We start from the raw sequence: 14,864 nt of genomic DNA, 5'->3' as shown, positions 1-14,864 counted from the left end.
ATTATTTCTTTTACACCCAGGCCTTTTTTTTTAACTTTAGACTAATATGTATTCTATTTGTTTTGTACTTTTTAGATGTCAGTCTCTGCCTCCTCGTGAGCATTTCCCAGATACTTCCTTATTTTGCAGAGATTATGTCTCTGATAAAGAAGATTACAACAGAAATTACAGGTAAAGTTTTTATACAACTACATGCAGCATGTCACTGATTCTTTCTCAGTAAATGGCAGACAAATAGTCAACACATGCTCCTGCTGCTTTCTCTTTTGCCAGAAGGCAGTCCTGTGGACAAAATAAATAATCCTTGTGAAAAGATCAGTTAGCCCTGTCTTGGGAAGTCAGCCTTGCAGAATCATTTCTTTCTTCTCCTCTGCCTCAGTTTCTTGTTGAAAAGCAAATTCCTTCCTCCCACCTTATCTGTACCTAAAAGATATATCTGTATCTAGTTTACAGTGCTATCTTGAGCATAGAAACACTTTTCTAAGTCCAATGGAGTTCATAGAATCATAGAGTTGGAAGAGGCAGGCCATCTGGTCCAACCCACCCACCCCACCCCCACTTAATGCAGGATCAGCCTAAAGAATCTCTGACAAGTGTTTGTCCAACCATGGCTTGAAGACTGCCAATGCGGGAGAGCTCACCACCTCCATAAGCATTTACTGCTGAACTACTCGTATTGTGAAAAAAAATCCTAACATCTGGTCAGTACCTTTCTGCCTGTAATTTAAACCCATTATTGCGAGTCGTATCCCTTTCTACCAATAGGAACAACTCCCTACCCGCCACTAAGTGTCAGCCTTTCAAAGTAATCATGTCCCCTCTTTATCTCCTCTTCTCCAGACTAAACATTTCCAAGCATCGGCCTTTTCTCATAGGGCTTGGTCTCCAAGCCCCTGATCATTCTTGTTGCTCTCTTCTGTACCCACTCCATTTTGCCCACATTCTTTTTGAAGTGAGGCCTCCAGAATGGCACATTGTACTCCAGGATGCGACCTGACCAATGTGATATACAGTGGGATTATGACTGACATCATGCGATTTGGACGTTGTGCCTCTGTTGATGCAGCCTGAGATCGCATTAGCTATTTTTGCTGCGACATTTACAATGGCTGCTCATAATTAGTTTACAGCCCACAAAATTCTGTACCGGGGCTAATATACACAGCAGACTCAGTGTGCACAAGGCTTCCTGCTCTCTTCCATGAAGAGAAATATTGCATGTGCAGATCAGGATTGCCCCTTTTCAGATATGAGAAATCCAGGTTCAGAGAAATCCCTGCATGATTGGAGGCTGAGCTGTCTGCACACATCCACCAGAGTCAACATTGGTAATCTTTTCTCTGTTAAATGTGTTGAAACTAAGACATGGCTCTCCTGATGAAGAAAAAATTAACTTTTCCTGCTAAATTCCCTTTTAATGGCACTGGCTCACAATCCCCAAAATATACATCATTTGGAGAAACTTAATCTAACTAGCTTCTTCCGAAATTGCACAAAATAGTTATGAAAAGAAATAATAAAGGTCAACTTATTTTCTTCCTGTGTTACCAACCTATATATGAATTTGCAGTTTGTTTGTTTTTCATGTTACAGGGATAGTTGTCCTAAAGATTTCAGGAGAATCCGCCTTTCAAATGGAAATAACAAAAGAGGGAAAAGTAGATTTATACCATATCCCCCACAGCCAATGCCCCGCCTTTCATCTGCACACCAGAAAGTTCGTTCAGTTCCAGCGGACTATGGAAGAGAAGCTCCACAAGAAACTTCAACGGAAAATGATCAAGGGAAAAGGTTACCAGTTGTAACAATTGATTACAATTATGGTTTGCCTTTAGAGTATGCATCTGAAGAGGAAGATCGACCACATTATAATTTACCTTCAAGAGAACATTATATTTAGAATTGAACCAAGAAAGTGTTTGCATGCCTGCCTCACCTGTTTCCTCTTGTGTGTGGACCAAAACTTTTTCACTAAGTAGAAAAGCCTAGTGAGACTAGCTCCAGCAAATGTTTGGTTTTTTACATCTAAATAGGGTGTTCATTTGTTAGGTATACGTGGATACAAACGTTTAACATAATCTGAAATTAAATGTGGATACTTTTAGTAAAATTGGAGGACCGTAGCATAAGACGCCATAGAAGTTCTGTTCCTTTCTCTTATTTTGAAATCCATATGATTGTTCCAGTTTAAAAACTTGTAATAAGCAATTTCACTACTGCTTTTAGCAGACTATCTCTTTGATATATAGGATTTACCATAAATATGACAATAAAAATAAGTAGTTCTGGTAACTGGACAAATTTATTTGATTCTGGCAATTTGCATTTCTTACTATTTCTTCCTCTCAAACATGGGGGCAATCATTGTTTCAAAGTAGAATCGATCACATTTGGAAAATGATGTTTGAAGGCTTTTCTATTCATCCATTTGAATAAGACGTTTCCGTTTGGGTTTTAAAGTCCTTTCTTTATATGATGCACTTGTTGGTATTGTACATTCATTGTCATTGTCCCACCATGGCCTCTGATCAAATCCTTTTTGAAGGATTTTTCAATTATGCAGCATGGAACTGGAAGGACTAGCATCCAAAAGCATGACAAGCAACAATTTAAAAACACACTTAAAAGTTATAAGCATCATATCTGCAGCAACTGTGCCAACTGCTCTCACTTCTCTGCCTGTAGCTGCTGCTCAGTTCCCATCAGCTACATCAACAATGTCAACGCAGCTGGCATATTTATAAACACAAGTTCTCTGGACTCCAGCTCTAACTTCTGTCCCTCCACAGTGTGGTCTCGAGGTTAAGAGTGGTGGTCACTGATCTGGAGAACCGTGTTTGGTTCCCCACTCCGTATTTGGCTCCTCACTCCTTTACATGTTTGATTCCCCACTCCTCTACATGAGCAGTGGACTATTATCTGCTGAACTGGATTTGTTTCCCTGCTCCTACGCATGAAGCCTGCTGGATGACCTTCAAAACTCTCTCAGCCCCACCTACCTCACAAGGTGTCTGTTGAGGGGAGAGGAAGGGAAGGAATGTGTAAGCTGCTTTGAGACTTCTTACAGGAGAGAATGGCCGGGTATCAATCCAAACTCTTATTCTTCTTCAGCTTTCATGAAACTGTATAGGCTGTGGCTAGGCAGCTGGAGAGATGAGCCTCTGAAGCTAAGCAATGGCTCAGTTCTCAGAGGCTTGCTCTCAGTTCTATGAGATCAACTAAATAGGATGCAATCAGGGGAAAAACAGAAACAGATATTAAAAATTCCCCCCACCCTAGATTTAGGTCTATCCCTTCTTGTCTGGGGTCCCTATCACTTTACCAACAAGAAGTCAAAGCCAAGAAATATAAGCCAAGAGAGAGAATGGGCAAATAAAACACAAATAGAGAGAAAGCTATAGCTGAGAGCGTTTGGAATTGTAATGCCCCCACAGAGGCTTTTGTTATTTCCCCATTAAGCTTCAGTTTCCCCATAGTATGGTTTTAGTTCATTGTAAAGTCTTCTAAGAGAGGAAATTTCAGTTAGCCCCTGTCTCTTTAAGACATTTCCCAATAGGCAGTTTCCCTCTTTACCCAACAATTCCCTGTTTTAGCTCTTGCCAGTCAGTCAGAGCGAGGTGCCAAGAGTAGCTGGTGACTGGAATATTTGTGATGTATATGGTGGTCCATAGAGCACAAGTTAAGGTTAACAGCAATTAGAACCAGAAAAGGACTGAAAGACTGAAAGGAAGCAAGACACAGTGGACTTTCTTGAAAGCAGCCAAGAGAAGACACAGTCTACACTACAGCTTCAAATCTGCTCAAGACAAGCAAGTACTCTGATTTAGACAGACCCAAGGGAGGAGTTAGGGTCTTAATTCTCTTAAGTGATAAACCTATTGAACTGTTAAACCTGGCTTGTGTCTCCCTCACTCTGTCCTAGCCAAGTACAGGGCACCAAAAAACAGATTCACTTGGGGGGCAAAACAGGAACCATAGCAGCATCCACAGTAGGAGCTATGCAACATGATATACAAGCCAGCACTGGTATGTCCAGCATTTGCAAGGGAGGAACAGAAGTATCAGGAAAGTGCAATGGAGCACTCACTGCAGAGCACTAAACCAGTTAAGCAGAAACATTGAGCCAAGAGCTCAGGGGCACATGTTCATAAACCTCTGGCAGGGACTCAGAGTTCTAAAGGTTTGACTCCTGGGCATAACCAGCTTGCTAATTATGATGGCCAGCCAGAGGTTGGCAAAACTGGCAGGATCAGAACATAGATGTAAAACTTCCAGTAATTTTGAAGCTATTAAGCTATTACTAAAAGAATAGGCATTTTTCCCCCTCCTGGCAGCTGGCAACCCTAGAAAGCATTTCACTAATTTTGAAAAAAAAATGTCATGGTATTTCTTCTGTGCTTCCCAGGCTTTCACATTTATAGATCAGAACTGTAACTGTTTATCAAAGCATCATGGACTCCTAGACTTTGCTATCTAATAGCAGTTCAAAGAATCCGTGTTCAGAAGTTACAGTGAACTCATGTGCACTTAACTGTAAGAAAAAGCTAAACACCTGTTCGCTTTACAGATGAAACCAGGGATCAGTACCTGATTTATGTGGGGCTTCAGTCAGAAGTACAGCTGTACATGTGTTGGATATAAGATGAAAATTATTCAGTATGCACTGTATGTGTATTCACTGTGACTTCTGAACAGGGCTAGAGCCTTGGTATGCCACAAGAAAATAAACCAGAGCCAGAGGAGTATGGTGGGAAAAGGGCGCTCAGAGACAGCCGTTCTCCGAGTGCCCCCCCGCTACGCTCAGGGGGGCGGGGCTTGGGATGGGGCCAGAAGCAACTGAGGCTCCATCCTCGGCTCCTTTGCTTTTATAAGCATGGGCCCAGGGCTCTGCCCTTCAGGGTCATGGCCCTGCCCCCCAGCCCCACCTCTGTGCTTTTAAAAGCAAAGGAGGCAAGGACAGAGCCTCAGTTGCTTCTGCTCTCCCCAAAGGGGAGGGCAGAAGGAATTGCCAGTTGCCAGCCGGGAGCCAGGGGGGCGAGGCTTGAGGGGCGGTGTCCTTAGGTTTCCTTGGCCTTACCCACGTTGATGATGACATGGGTGGGGTTAGGGTTAGGGCAGACGACGAGGCAGCAGGACATTCTGCTGCCTTGCCGTCTTCCTGGTTACTTGGAGGGGCGATTTTGCGCCGTCCACGTGATCAGATTAGTGGCGCCTGGAGACAGAGAGTATCCCCTGTCCTTCGGGCCATATGCCACTGACCAGAGTCATTTGGGTCCTTACTGATTGTCCAAGACAACAAGTGCATGCCTCACAACCACAACCCTTTGCCATCAAGATGACACCTCTGCTTGCAGGTTGCAGACCCCAGAAATCATGTCCTAGGACCTAGGTTAATGCACAGGAATACTGCAAATGTGAGGTTAGTATATGCATGAACCCACGGCACTTCTTCACACCCTTCTGAAGGTATCCTACTGGTGGCTAGCCAGAGCCTTCTTCCTAGTCCAAAGGACATAAGATGTTACTGTTAAATTCAGTAACAATTGAAAAAGAAGGCATAAATTTTAACATTAACACTGTGAAAAACTCTGCTCTAATACAGCTTTGTGGAAAACGTTTTGTGGAATAAGCAGGAATTTTTAGGAAAATGAAAAGTTTTACAGTATTATTTTGAAACACAGCGCAAGGAAAATTACTGAAAGGTTGTTTAGGGACGACATTGAGTGATGACAGCATGTGCAAGAAAGGCCTAGGACAGTGTCCATACTGTTATACACCTTGGCCTGAAGTCCCTTAGATTTTCAGTCCCTACGCTTCAGACTGCCGAGCCTATAGGTAAATCCAGCACTGCCCACCCATCAGCCCAAATAGATGCCAACTGCCCTGGATATGAGGGCAGGGAGGAGTAACAACATAGGGAAAAAACACTGCTGTAAGATCATTCCCTAATGCAAAGCTGTAAAATGACACACATGTGACCTGGTAAACCTATACAGGTGCTTAAGGCTAAATACAGCTTTCCTTTAATCTTCAGCTACAAGCTACACAAACTGTGGGGTTTTATCCGATTTATGATTTAAAGTGCACAAACAAGAACTGCCTAGAGCATGCTGGCAGGGGCTGATGGGAATCATAGTCCATGAACATCTGGGGCGCCAGAGTTGGACACTCCTTGCCTAGATAATCAAGCCCAAACAGTATATAGTCCATGGAGAAACATTCTGGGCAGTGACGCCAGCTTTTAGCATTTACATTTCCCTTTTTTGACATTGTAGAGAAGAGAAAATAATTCAGAAGAGAAAAATAATTCAAAATCATCGACCACCCTTGATGCCTTATAATGCCACAATTCACTAAATAAAACAAGAAAATAGCTTATAGTAAACTAGTTGTAAAAGCCCATTTTAAGAGGCAAAAAAATAGGCTCTAGACGGGGTGGGGGAGAAAAGTGCCCAGCAGGTGGAGGAATGAGGGAGTTTCTGCCGGGGCCAGTGGTTGGAATGTGAGGGATACACTTCCAACTTTGTGAGTCCAGTGATCCCATTGGATGTGGGTTCAACATTCTATCCCTTAGTGAATTATATGTTAGGATACCCCACTGATAATGCTTTAATTACATTAAACATTTACATTGTGTACCTGGGTGTTTTGTTGTACAAAAACAAATATTAAATTAGTGTACAATATTTTCTCTCCCTATGAGGAAAATGGAAGTTTCTGCCCTGGAACTTCCTATTGATTGGGAAAGTGGGGATTGCAAAACAACATCTATTCTGGAATGTGATGATAAACTTAGAACGAAACAAATTGCATGACCAGTACATTGCTTTTGTCAAGGAAGATACGTTCCATGATTTATGTTTCTATATCTCTTAACACAACCTGTAGGTGGGTATGTGGACTTCAACATTTTATGATTTGTTATATGCGGGGGGGAAATGTATTTAATGTCATACTTATAGGAAAAGTGGCCATGTGTGATACTGAAACCATAATGGAAAAATGGAAAATTTTCCAATTATTTTATTTCTATGAAATAGAGATGTCTAAGGATAACTTGTACTGAAATAAATCATACTTGCAAAAAGCTTACAGCTAATGGCGAAAAGTTGCTCATTTTGTCTTTATAAATATATAACAGCCAATTACCGGTAACTGTATGAATTTATGAACTAGTTTGTGCAGCAACATGACTGCTGTTTTAATAAATACATTCCATTTCAAACGTTACACCTTTTCTAAGTGGGAAGTATTCTGATGTGGAAAGGGAAAAATGAAAACCATCTGTGTGTCCTGATAACTTGCAGTAGGAAAAGTCATCATGAAAGGGCAAGCAGTGGGCTAGGACAAGCAGAGCCTTACAGTGGCTTGCGTTGTTCTTCTCCCCTCTACTTCAGTTTCTCAACAACCCTGGGGTACGTTGAGCTGAGAGGCTAGACCCAAAATTAACTTCCATGAAAGGCTGGGAATTTAATCCCGGGTGACTCAGATCTGATACTCTACCATTCATGATTTTATTGAGCTTGCTGAGTCACTATTGTTAACATATATTGTGCACACCCTAAGAATCATATCTATGGCAATACACAAGTTTTTCATGGGCAGAGAAGTAGCACCAATACGTGCTTTTCCCATGAAAGGGCTACCCATGAAAGAAAAGCATAGAAAGCTTGTCCATGTAGCCTAGATACGCCAAGTATAAACAAGCACTTGTTTCCATCAGCGAAGATAAGAATTGACCTGTAATGCTGAACAGAAGGGTCCAGTGTCATATCTAATCTGGCTCTTTCCAAAAGCTATTGTTTGTTGAAGCTGGAGAAGAAAATGATGCTTTGTGGGAGTATATGAACTCAGTGAGTACAACATTCATCTACAAGAGATGCATTTAACATAATCAGTTTTAGGGAACACAGCTGTCCCTTGCATATCACAACTTTCCATATCCCAGATTTGGTTGTTTGTGGGTCAGCACCAGATCTCTTCCCCTCAACACGAGCGTGAGGAAAAAAGGCCACCATTGCCACTTTGCCAGCCGGATGCTCTTTGATCCATGCTGCATAAAGGAATGCCGTAAAAATTTAATGTGGTTTTCCAGTTCGTGGGGTGCTGAACACCTAACCCCCGCTGAGCTGAGCACACCTGCATAGTGTGCATGCTGTCAAGTCACAGTGATGTATAGCAATCCAATAGGGTTTTCAAGGTAAGAGACGTTCAGAGATGGTTTGTATTGCCTGCACTCTGCATGAGCTGAGAGAATCCTTAGGGAACCGGACTGGCTCAAGTTTACCTAGCAGGCTTCATGTGGAGGAGTAGGGATTCAAACCTGGTTCTCCAGATTAAAGTCATCTGCTCTTAACCACCAGACCATAGAATACAGATGTAAAAGTGGGATGGTTTGACTCTGCAGATGTAATGGGGAAGGGACAGGAAAATATGTCTAATCAACCTCTAGCGATTTGCTCCCAATTTTTTCAATAGGTAAACAAAGGTAAAATGTAAACAAAGGTAAAAGGTAAACAATAGGTAAAATGTTCTATGTATCCTGTAGCTTAATCCTCTACAACTCTGCTTTGCGTTCTCAATGAAAAATACTTTCAAATAAACATCTGTAGTCTTGTCTTCTATACATACGTGATAGTTAGGGAGTATGCTAGAACGACTTCATTGGTGTGTCGAACTTGCTTATTGGTGGGGCAGTACAGGATTCTTTTCCAAGGCTGCAGACTTTGGCATGCTTTCTTTGGAGTCAGCTCCAAAGAAATAGTGGTATTTACTTCTGAGTAAATGCACATAGTTTTAGGGCATACTTTAAAAAATAAGAAAAAACATAACACTACTCGCATTCAGGAGAGGCCTGGAAGAGAATTATGAGGCTCTGCCTTTGGGCTCAAGCTCAGAATTTGCTGCAAAAATCCATCGGAGCCCAGACCTTCAGGTTGGCAGGTTTTGTTTCGCTTTTAGTGACCGTCTAGAAATCTACTGTGAGTTTGTGCTCAACTTTTTCTTTGTGTTGTAACGCTTAGATTAATTTTATAACCTTCCCAGAACTTTCCCAAGGGGGAAAAACCTTTATTAGAGCTTTTGACATGCAAACAGAATGGCAATTTTAGCGAGAAGACTGGTTGGGTAGAACTGCAGTACTGCTGTTGAGAGAAGCTTCTAATTTTCCTCTGAAGCCCAGATGTTCAGAACTGTGACACAGACTCGCACCCTCTATAGCCAAGGGATAAAATCCAACCATTTTTTTAACGCTGGTGACGCAAAGGACGCTGGGACTTGTAGTCCCAGGGCATCCCCGGTCTTCGTCCCCATCCATCGCGAAGCGGGCCCATTGGATCAAACTGCGGGGGAGAACCGAACGGAATTATTTTGTAAGATGAAGCCTCCTGAGCACTATTAAGCAAACCAAGTGTACTAGTCATCCCTGAGAATTAAACTAAATCCTTCTGTCCTCTGCCCTCCGTATTTATAAGACGCAAATCGTTTCCACGCACCCCCGCAGGAATGGTTCTGCCTCCCACCGCAGCCTCTTCAGCAAGGCCCGGGCGAGCTCAACGGCCGACTTCTGCTTAGCCCTCTTTGCCCCCGCCCCCCGTCCGCTCTTCAAAGGACGCGCGCGATTGGCTGCGGTCCGGCATCCATGCCAATCAGGAAGCGGCTTCCATGGAGGAAGGGAATAAATACAAGATGGCTGCTCATATAAAGCCAGGCGTCGGGCTTCCCCTGGGTGATGGACGAATAGAAGCTTTAAGCAGCGGGGTTGTTTTTTCGTATCGCCGCTGCTCACGGAGAAGAGCGAAGGGAGGAAGGGGATTCGAGCCGTCACCACCCGCGCTTGGTCGCCGTCCCGTTTGTCTTCAGCGGCGCGCTTCCCGCAGGCCCGGGCCTGGTTCCCCTCCTTCCCACCGGAACCGTGGCGGCGCTTCCCCCGCCCAGCCCCGACTCCGTGTCTCTCTGTCGCTATGGCCGTCTCCAGGTCGGTGTGAGGTGATGGGGGGCTCGGGGGCGGAGGACGGAGGGGACCATTCAGGACTCCCCACCCTCGAGGGGAAGGGAGGGTCGTTCCTTGACTTGCTTCGTCTCGAGGCCTCGTGGCGTGGCTGCTGGCAGAGTCTTGGCCAAGTGGGCATCATCCCATCACCAGGCCTAAAGAGCAGGGGTATATATAGTTACGACCCTACTTCTCTGTGGACGCCAAAGGCCTGGTTTTGGTGGAAGCAGATAAAGTAGACCGTTCTCCTTCGCACTGCATATTTAGAACAAGTTGCAATCGTTATAAATGAATTCGTTTTCCATTTATAAAAAGGGAAAACGAGTTCATTTGTAACGATTGCAACTCGTTATAAATATGCTGTGTGGGATGAGCCTAAGTGAACCAAGACGTTCCCAGTTTGAGTTAGGGGCAATCTAGAGTCCGCCATGCCATAGGGATTTCTCATTTTTGTTCACTGTCGGAGTCAAGTTTTAGTTCCGTGTCAATTAGTGACAAGTACTTAAGAGGAATAAGGATCTTGCTGTTAGATAAGTGTGTACCTTTCCATGTATAAAGCGCCCCCGTAGTCTTCTAGTTTAAAAAAGAATAGCGTCTCTGATCATTGCTCGTGCCTGGGCATAAGTGAAATGTTGTATAGTTGCACTGCACATTTCATACAAAAGGTTCTGCTTATGTAGCTCCCTTGCATCTTGTATGGTCATAATTGTACTTTTTGCTTGGGCATAAGTGAAACATTGTGACATTTCATACAGAGTGACATAAGTGAAACATTGCACATTTCATACAGAAGGTTTTGGTTGTGTAGCTCCCTTGTATCTTATATGGTCATAACTGTATTTCCAAATGGGGATTTGTCCCAGTTGCTACTGTTGATACAAGTCATTAATGCTCTCTTACATATCAGCAACTGTCCTGATAACTGCAAGCTAATAACTAGGTTCAAAAGGACCCTTGTTGGTGTGTGCCATTTGCTCTCTCTTCTGCCACACTGGTTATAAGCTTTGTATGGGAGCAAAAATGCTCATAAATGTCTTGATGTTTGTTTTGATGTTTGGCGAGCAGCTTCAGTATAATAAACCTGTCAGCTCTCTGTGGAACTTTTGTTCTGCTTAGGTGTTACATACTTCAATACCTGTGTATGATGATCAACTTTTAAAATGTACATTACAAGTAAAAGGTGGTTGGTTTAATAATTTCACAATTCATCACTGTCAGTACGGTAGTAGGAGGAACCTGGATCTTAATAACAGTGGACCATAGAAGAAATCTTTGCCACATTCTGTTCACATTGAAAGTGCTTGAGCAGTTGATGTTAAGGGTCAGGGCCCTTCTTTAGTGTCATGAAGTGTGGATTGTATGCACAGGGAGAGGCTAGAAATTGCCCCTCCCCTTGTTAGAACAAAAAGGGGATGATAGTTATTCTCCTACTTCAGCCACACCCCACTTTGTACCATGCTTAACTCTCATAGTTTTCAGGAGTAACTTTTCAAGGAGTCCCCAGTGCCAAAGATGCCTTGCATGAACCCTGATCTGTTCACCTTCTGATGATGCAAGCCAGTGTATCTTAAAAGAGTTGAACATCTCTGTACCTGTGGTATCTTAAGATTTTGCTCTGCATTTAGGAAACAAGCTTTGTAAACTTACAAGCATTGTGTTACTGTTAAAGGGATATCATGCTATGTCTTAGAAGCTTTCTTCTAGTTAGTTTTTCTTCTGTGAAAGCACAGTAGCACCATTGCTTGAGTTACCTGTTTTTGTGCAAAATTCAAAATATTTCACTTCGTGGGATATCGGCTTATAATAAAGTAAGTTGCTGTCACTGAATGTTTTTTGGTCAGTTCTACAGAGGCCTGTGTTTCTTTTGCATAAGAATTGTGTTATTACAGTAAAAATTTGGGGAGAATTATAATTCAGTGGTAGAGTGTGTATTTTACATGTAATAGTGCCCAGCTGCAGCAGCTGCATACCACTTGGAAGCCCCAGTTGTCCTGCCTTGATGCCTGTAAGGTCAAATGCAAAATAGATTTCCTAGGCCGAGGCAGGGAGAGAAAAATGACAGACCCTGGATGCTACAAAGGCAGGATGTAGCAAACAAAAAAAATGGCCTCGTGTGGACCTGGAGTAGCCTAAGGCTCAGTTTCAGCTCAAGATATAGGAGAGGACAAAATGTCTGTTGCTGGAGCCCAGCAGGGTGATGAAAATGCTGGACTCCACCTGCAGCAAAGGGCAGAGTGCTTCAACAAATAATGGCCCCATGTGGATCTGGGGTAGCCCTGAAAGCCAGCTTCAGCTCAAGAAGGGGCAAGAAAGAATGTCTGCTGCCTGAACCCAGCTGAGAAAGGAAAATGCTGGATCCTGACTGCTACAAAGGGCAGAGTGCTGCAAACAAAAAAATGACCCACTGTGGACCTGGGATCCCCGATGGTGGGGGAAAGGGCAGGATATACATCAATGAATAGTCATTGGGTATTATTGTTTTAGCTTTAGAGTGATGTTATCATTATGCTTTATTTACTTATGCATCAATATGTTGTGTACACGGTACCTGTAAATGGTGTAAAACAACAAAACGTTATGAGGGAGCAAGCTTGTTTTCTGCTGCTCCAGAGACTAGGACCAGGAGTAATGGGTTCAAGGTGAAGGAAAAGAGATTCCACCTAAACATCAGGAAAAACTTCCTGACAGTAAATGGAATTCACTATCTCGGAGTGTGGTGGAGTCTCCTTCTTTGGAGGTTTTTAAACAGAGACTGGATGAACATATATTGGGAGTGCTTTGATTGTGTGTTCCTACATTGCAGGGGGTTGGACTTGATGACCCTTGGAGTCTCTTCCAACTCTGTGATTTTATGAAAATTAGGTTATGTCATTTTTGTCTTTATTTTATCCTAATGGTGTGAGGTAGGTTAGACTGAGTTTGTGTGACTGGCTCAAGTTCATCCAGCAAACTTCCATGGCAACATTGGAATTCAAACCTGGGTCTCTCAGATCCTGGTATGGCACTTGAACCAGTAAAGTGTAAAATCAATAAAGCCTAATAACCAGGAATAAAATCTCTGTTTTTCTCCAAGATAAAATAGCTGTCAGTTGCCTCTGGAAGGCCCGGTGGGTGGGTAGGGGGAGTGAGACTAAATTCAAGGAAGGTAAAGAATTAACAAGCTTGAAGCAGTAACTGAGATTACTCAGCTCCTCTCAGAATCCAGACGAGGACATAAAGGCAATATTTTAGGTTGTCTGAACCCAAGACATCCAAGGTCTTGTTTTAAAAGTCCAAGTTGAGCCTGCAACCATAGTGGAAGCCATGGTAGCTGGTCATAAAATAGTGTATTTTGCCAGCTTGTCCTTCAAAAAGAGGAGGAAAAGTGTTCACTTCCTTGTAACAATGGTAACAATAGCGCCCGAATTATCATACAGTAACGGTTAATCCACTACCACTGTCAGGATTGCCATTTGCTGGGAGAGGGAATTGTTGGTGAGAGCTTTAGCTGTTTGCAGGTACTGCTTGTCTGTTTCTCCAGCCTTGGAGCTCTGCGGCTGGGACAAGCTTTCGGACTGAACTCTTGCATTGTTTTGATTCACATATGGGGTGGGGATTTGCTACAACATATTATCAACAGTTTTGGCACCCTTTCGCATGTCTTCAATAAAATCCTTGAACCCATCAAGTGGGGAAATTGACAACCACCCCTCAGATAAGGAGCATTGTAATTATATACCCCTCATACTGTGAGTAAAAGGATGGGACATGCATACAGCTCTCCAGACAAGAAAACTTTATATCAATATGTTTATGATCTATGCAAACAGAGAATTAACTTTTCCAAATGCCAGTTTTTATTTCAGTCTGGTTGTTTTGTCTTATTCTTGAGAATCATTTCTTAGCTACATTCTAGGGAGCACTGCCACCCAGGACTGCCTGGTCTTTGTAGTGACAGTCCTTACTGCTTAATTGTTGGATAGGGCCTTATTGTATAACTCCCTTGCTGCGACCTCTACTACCCAGTAAATATTAGGAAAAGTGGGGGCTGCAATGAAGGGTGGGCCTTGCAGGAGAGGATTGCAGAGAACCTCTGAAATCTCAAATTTCTTCCAGTTTTATCAGAAGTGTGCATATTTTGATAATAATACACCATTTTTAATTTCAAAGACATTTGCCCTAACTTTTGATCAAGAGATGGAAGTAGTACATAAATTAAACAGAAAGCATTGACCTCCAGGAGGAATAGTTTCTTTTCTTTACTGTCTTCAGGAAATTTGTTGCCAAGCTGCACTGGATGTAATTGCCTTTAAAAGCACTGTGCTTCTTACTTGGGTCAGATGGAATATGGTTTGTCTTAGAAGTGTGGTGGCTAAGGGAAATATCTGCAAGAAGCTTTAGGGATATCTTCTCTAGAACTTTTCAATTTTCTCTAAATTTATTTTTGCTGACTCTATTTTGAATGAAGGATGTTTCACACCTAAAAAGAAATTTGGACTAGAAACAAGGGAGTAAACAGATCTGAATCCATCCTTTCTTTGGCATACCCAACGTCACAAGCCTTTATTGGCATAAAATAAACATACAAAATCAGCATACAAAATTTGCCCATTATTGCTCACAATTATAGACACTGGTACTAAAATACTAAATACTAAAATATATACATGGTCCTTCTGTAACTATAGGACATTCCTTCAGCTAAGTTAACTCGCTTAAACGTCATCGGATACTGACAGAAGCTAGCAAAATTACTGCTGGCTATATGTGGTCATAATACATAGACATTGGTTGGTATTCATCTAGACTTACGTCTATTATTGTTAGCAGAAATTTTGCTACATTCTCACACACTGTGGGATCCATGTTGTTCAAAAGCATAGGTATCTTAAGA

General features: G+C 42.6%; 2 protein-coding genes across 3 annotated transcripts in view; both read left to right on the top strand.

The window, feature by feature from the left end:
• Nucleotides 1-2,305, top strand: part of LOC125438311 — a 32,720-nt gene extending 30,415 nt beyond the window's left edge. The window contains exons 11-12 of the mRNA XM_048506668.1: nucleotides 76-171; nucleotides 1,594-2,305. Of these exons, the coding sequence (XP_048362625.1) occupies nucleotides 76-171; nucleotides 1,594-1,900 (403 nt within the window). The 3' untranslated portion in view covers nucleotides 1,901-2,305. The remainder of the gene's footprint in view (nucleotides 1-75; nucleotides 172-1,593) is intronic.
• A 7,357-nt stretch (nucleotides 2,306-9,662) lies between these two features.
• BTAF1 (B-TFIID TATA-box binding protein associated factor 1) overlaps nucleotides 9,663-14,864 on the top strand; it is a 52,976-nt gene continuing 47,774 nt past the window's right edge. For both annotated transcript variants that reach the window (XM_048505948.1, XM_048505949.1), the window contains exon 1: nucleotides 9,663-9,976. In XM_048505948.1, the coding sequence (XP_048361905.1) occupies nucleotides 9,963-9,976 (14 nt within the window). In that variant the 5' untranslated portion in view covers nucleotides 9,663-9,962. The remainder of the gene's footprint in view (nucleotides 9,977-14,864) is intronic.

This window comes from Sphaerodactylus townsendi, linkage group LG08 (genome assembly GCF_021028975.2).
Source record: "Sphaerodactylus townsendi isolate TG3544 linkage group LG08, MPM_Stown_v2.3, whole genome shotgun sequence".
NCBI classification, from domain to species: domain Eukaryota; kingdom Metazoa; phylum Chordata; class Lepidosauria; order Squamata; family Sphaerodactylidae; genus Sphaerodactylus; species Sphaerodactylus townsendi.
The sequence above is the reverse complement of the archived record's forward strand: the minus strand, read 5'-3'. Positions and strand labels throughout refer to the sequence as shown.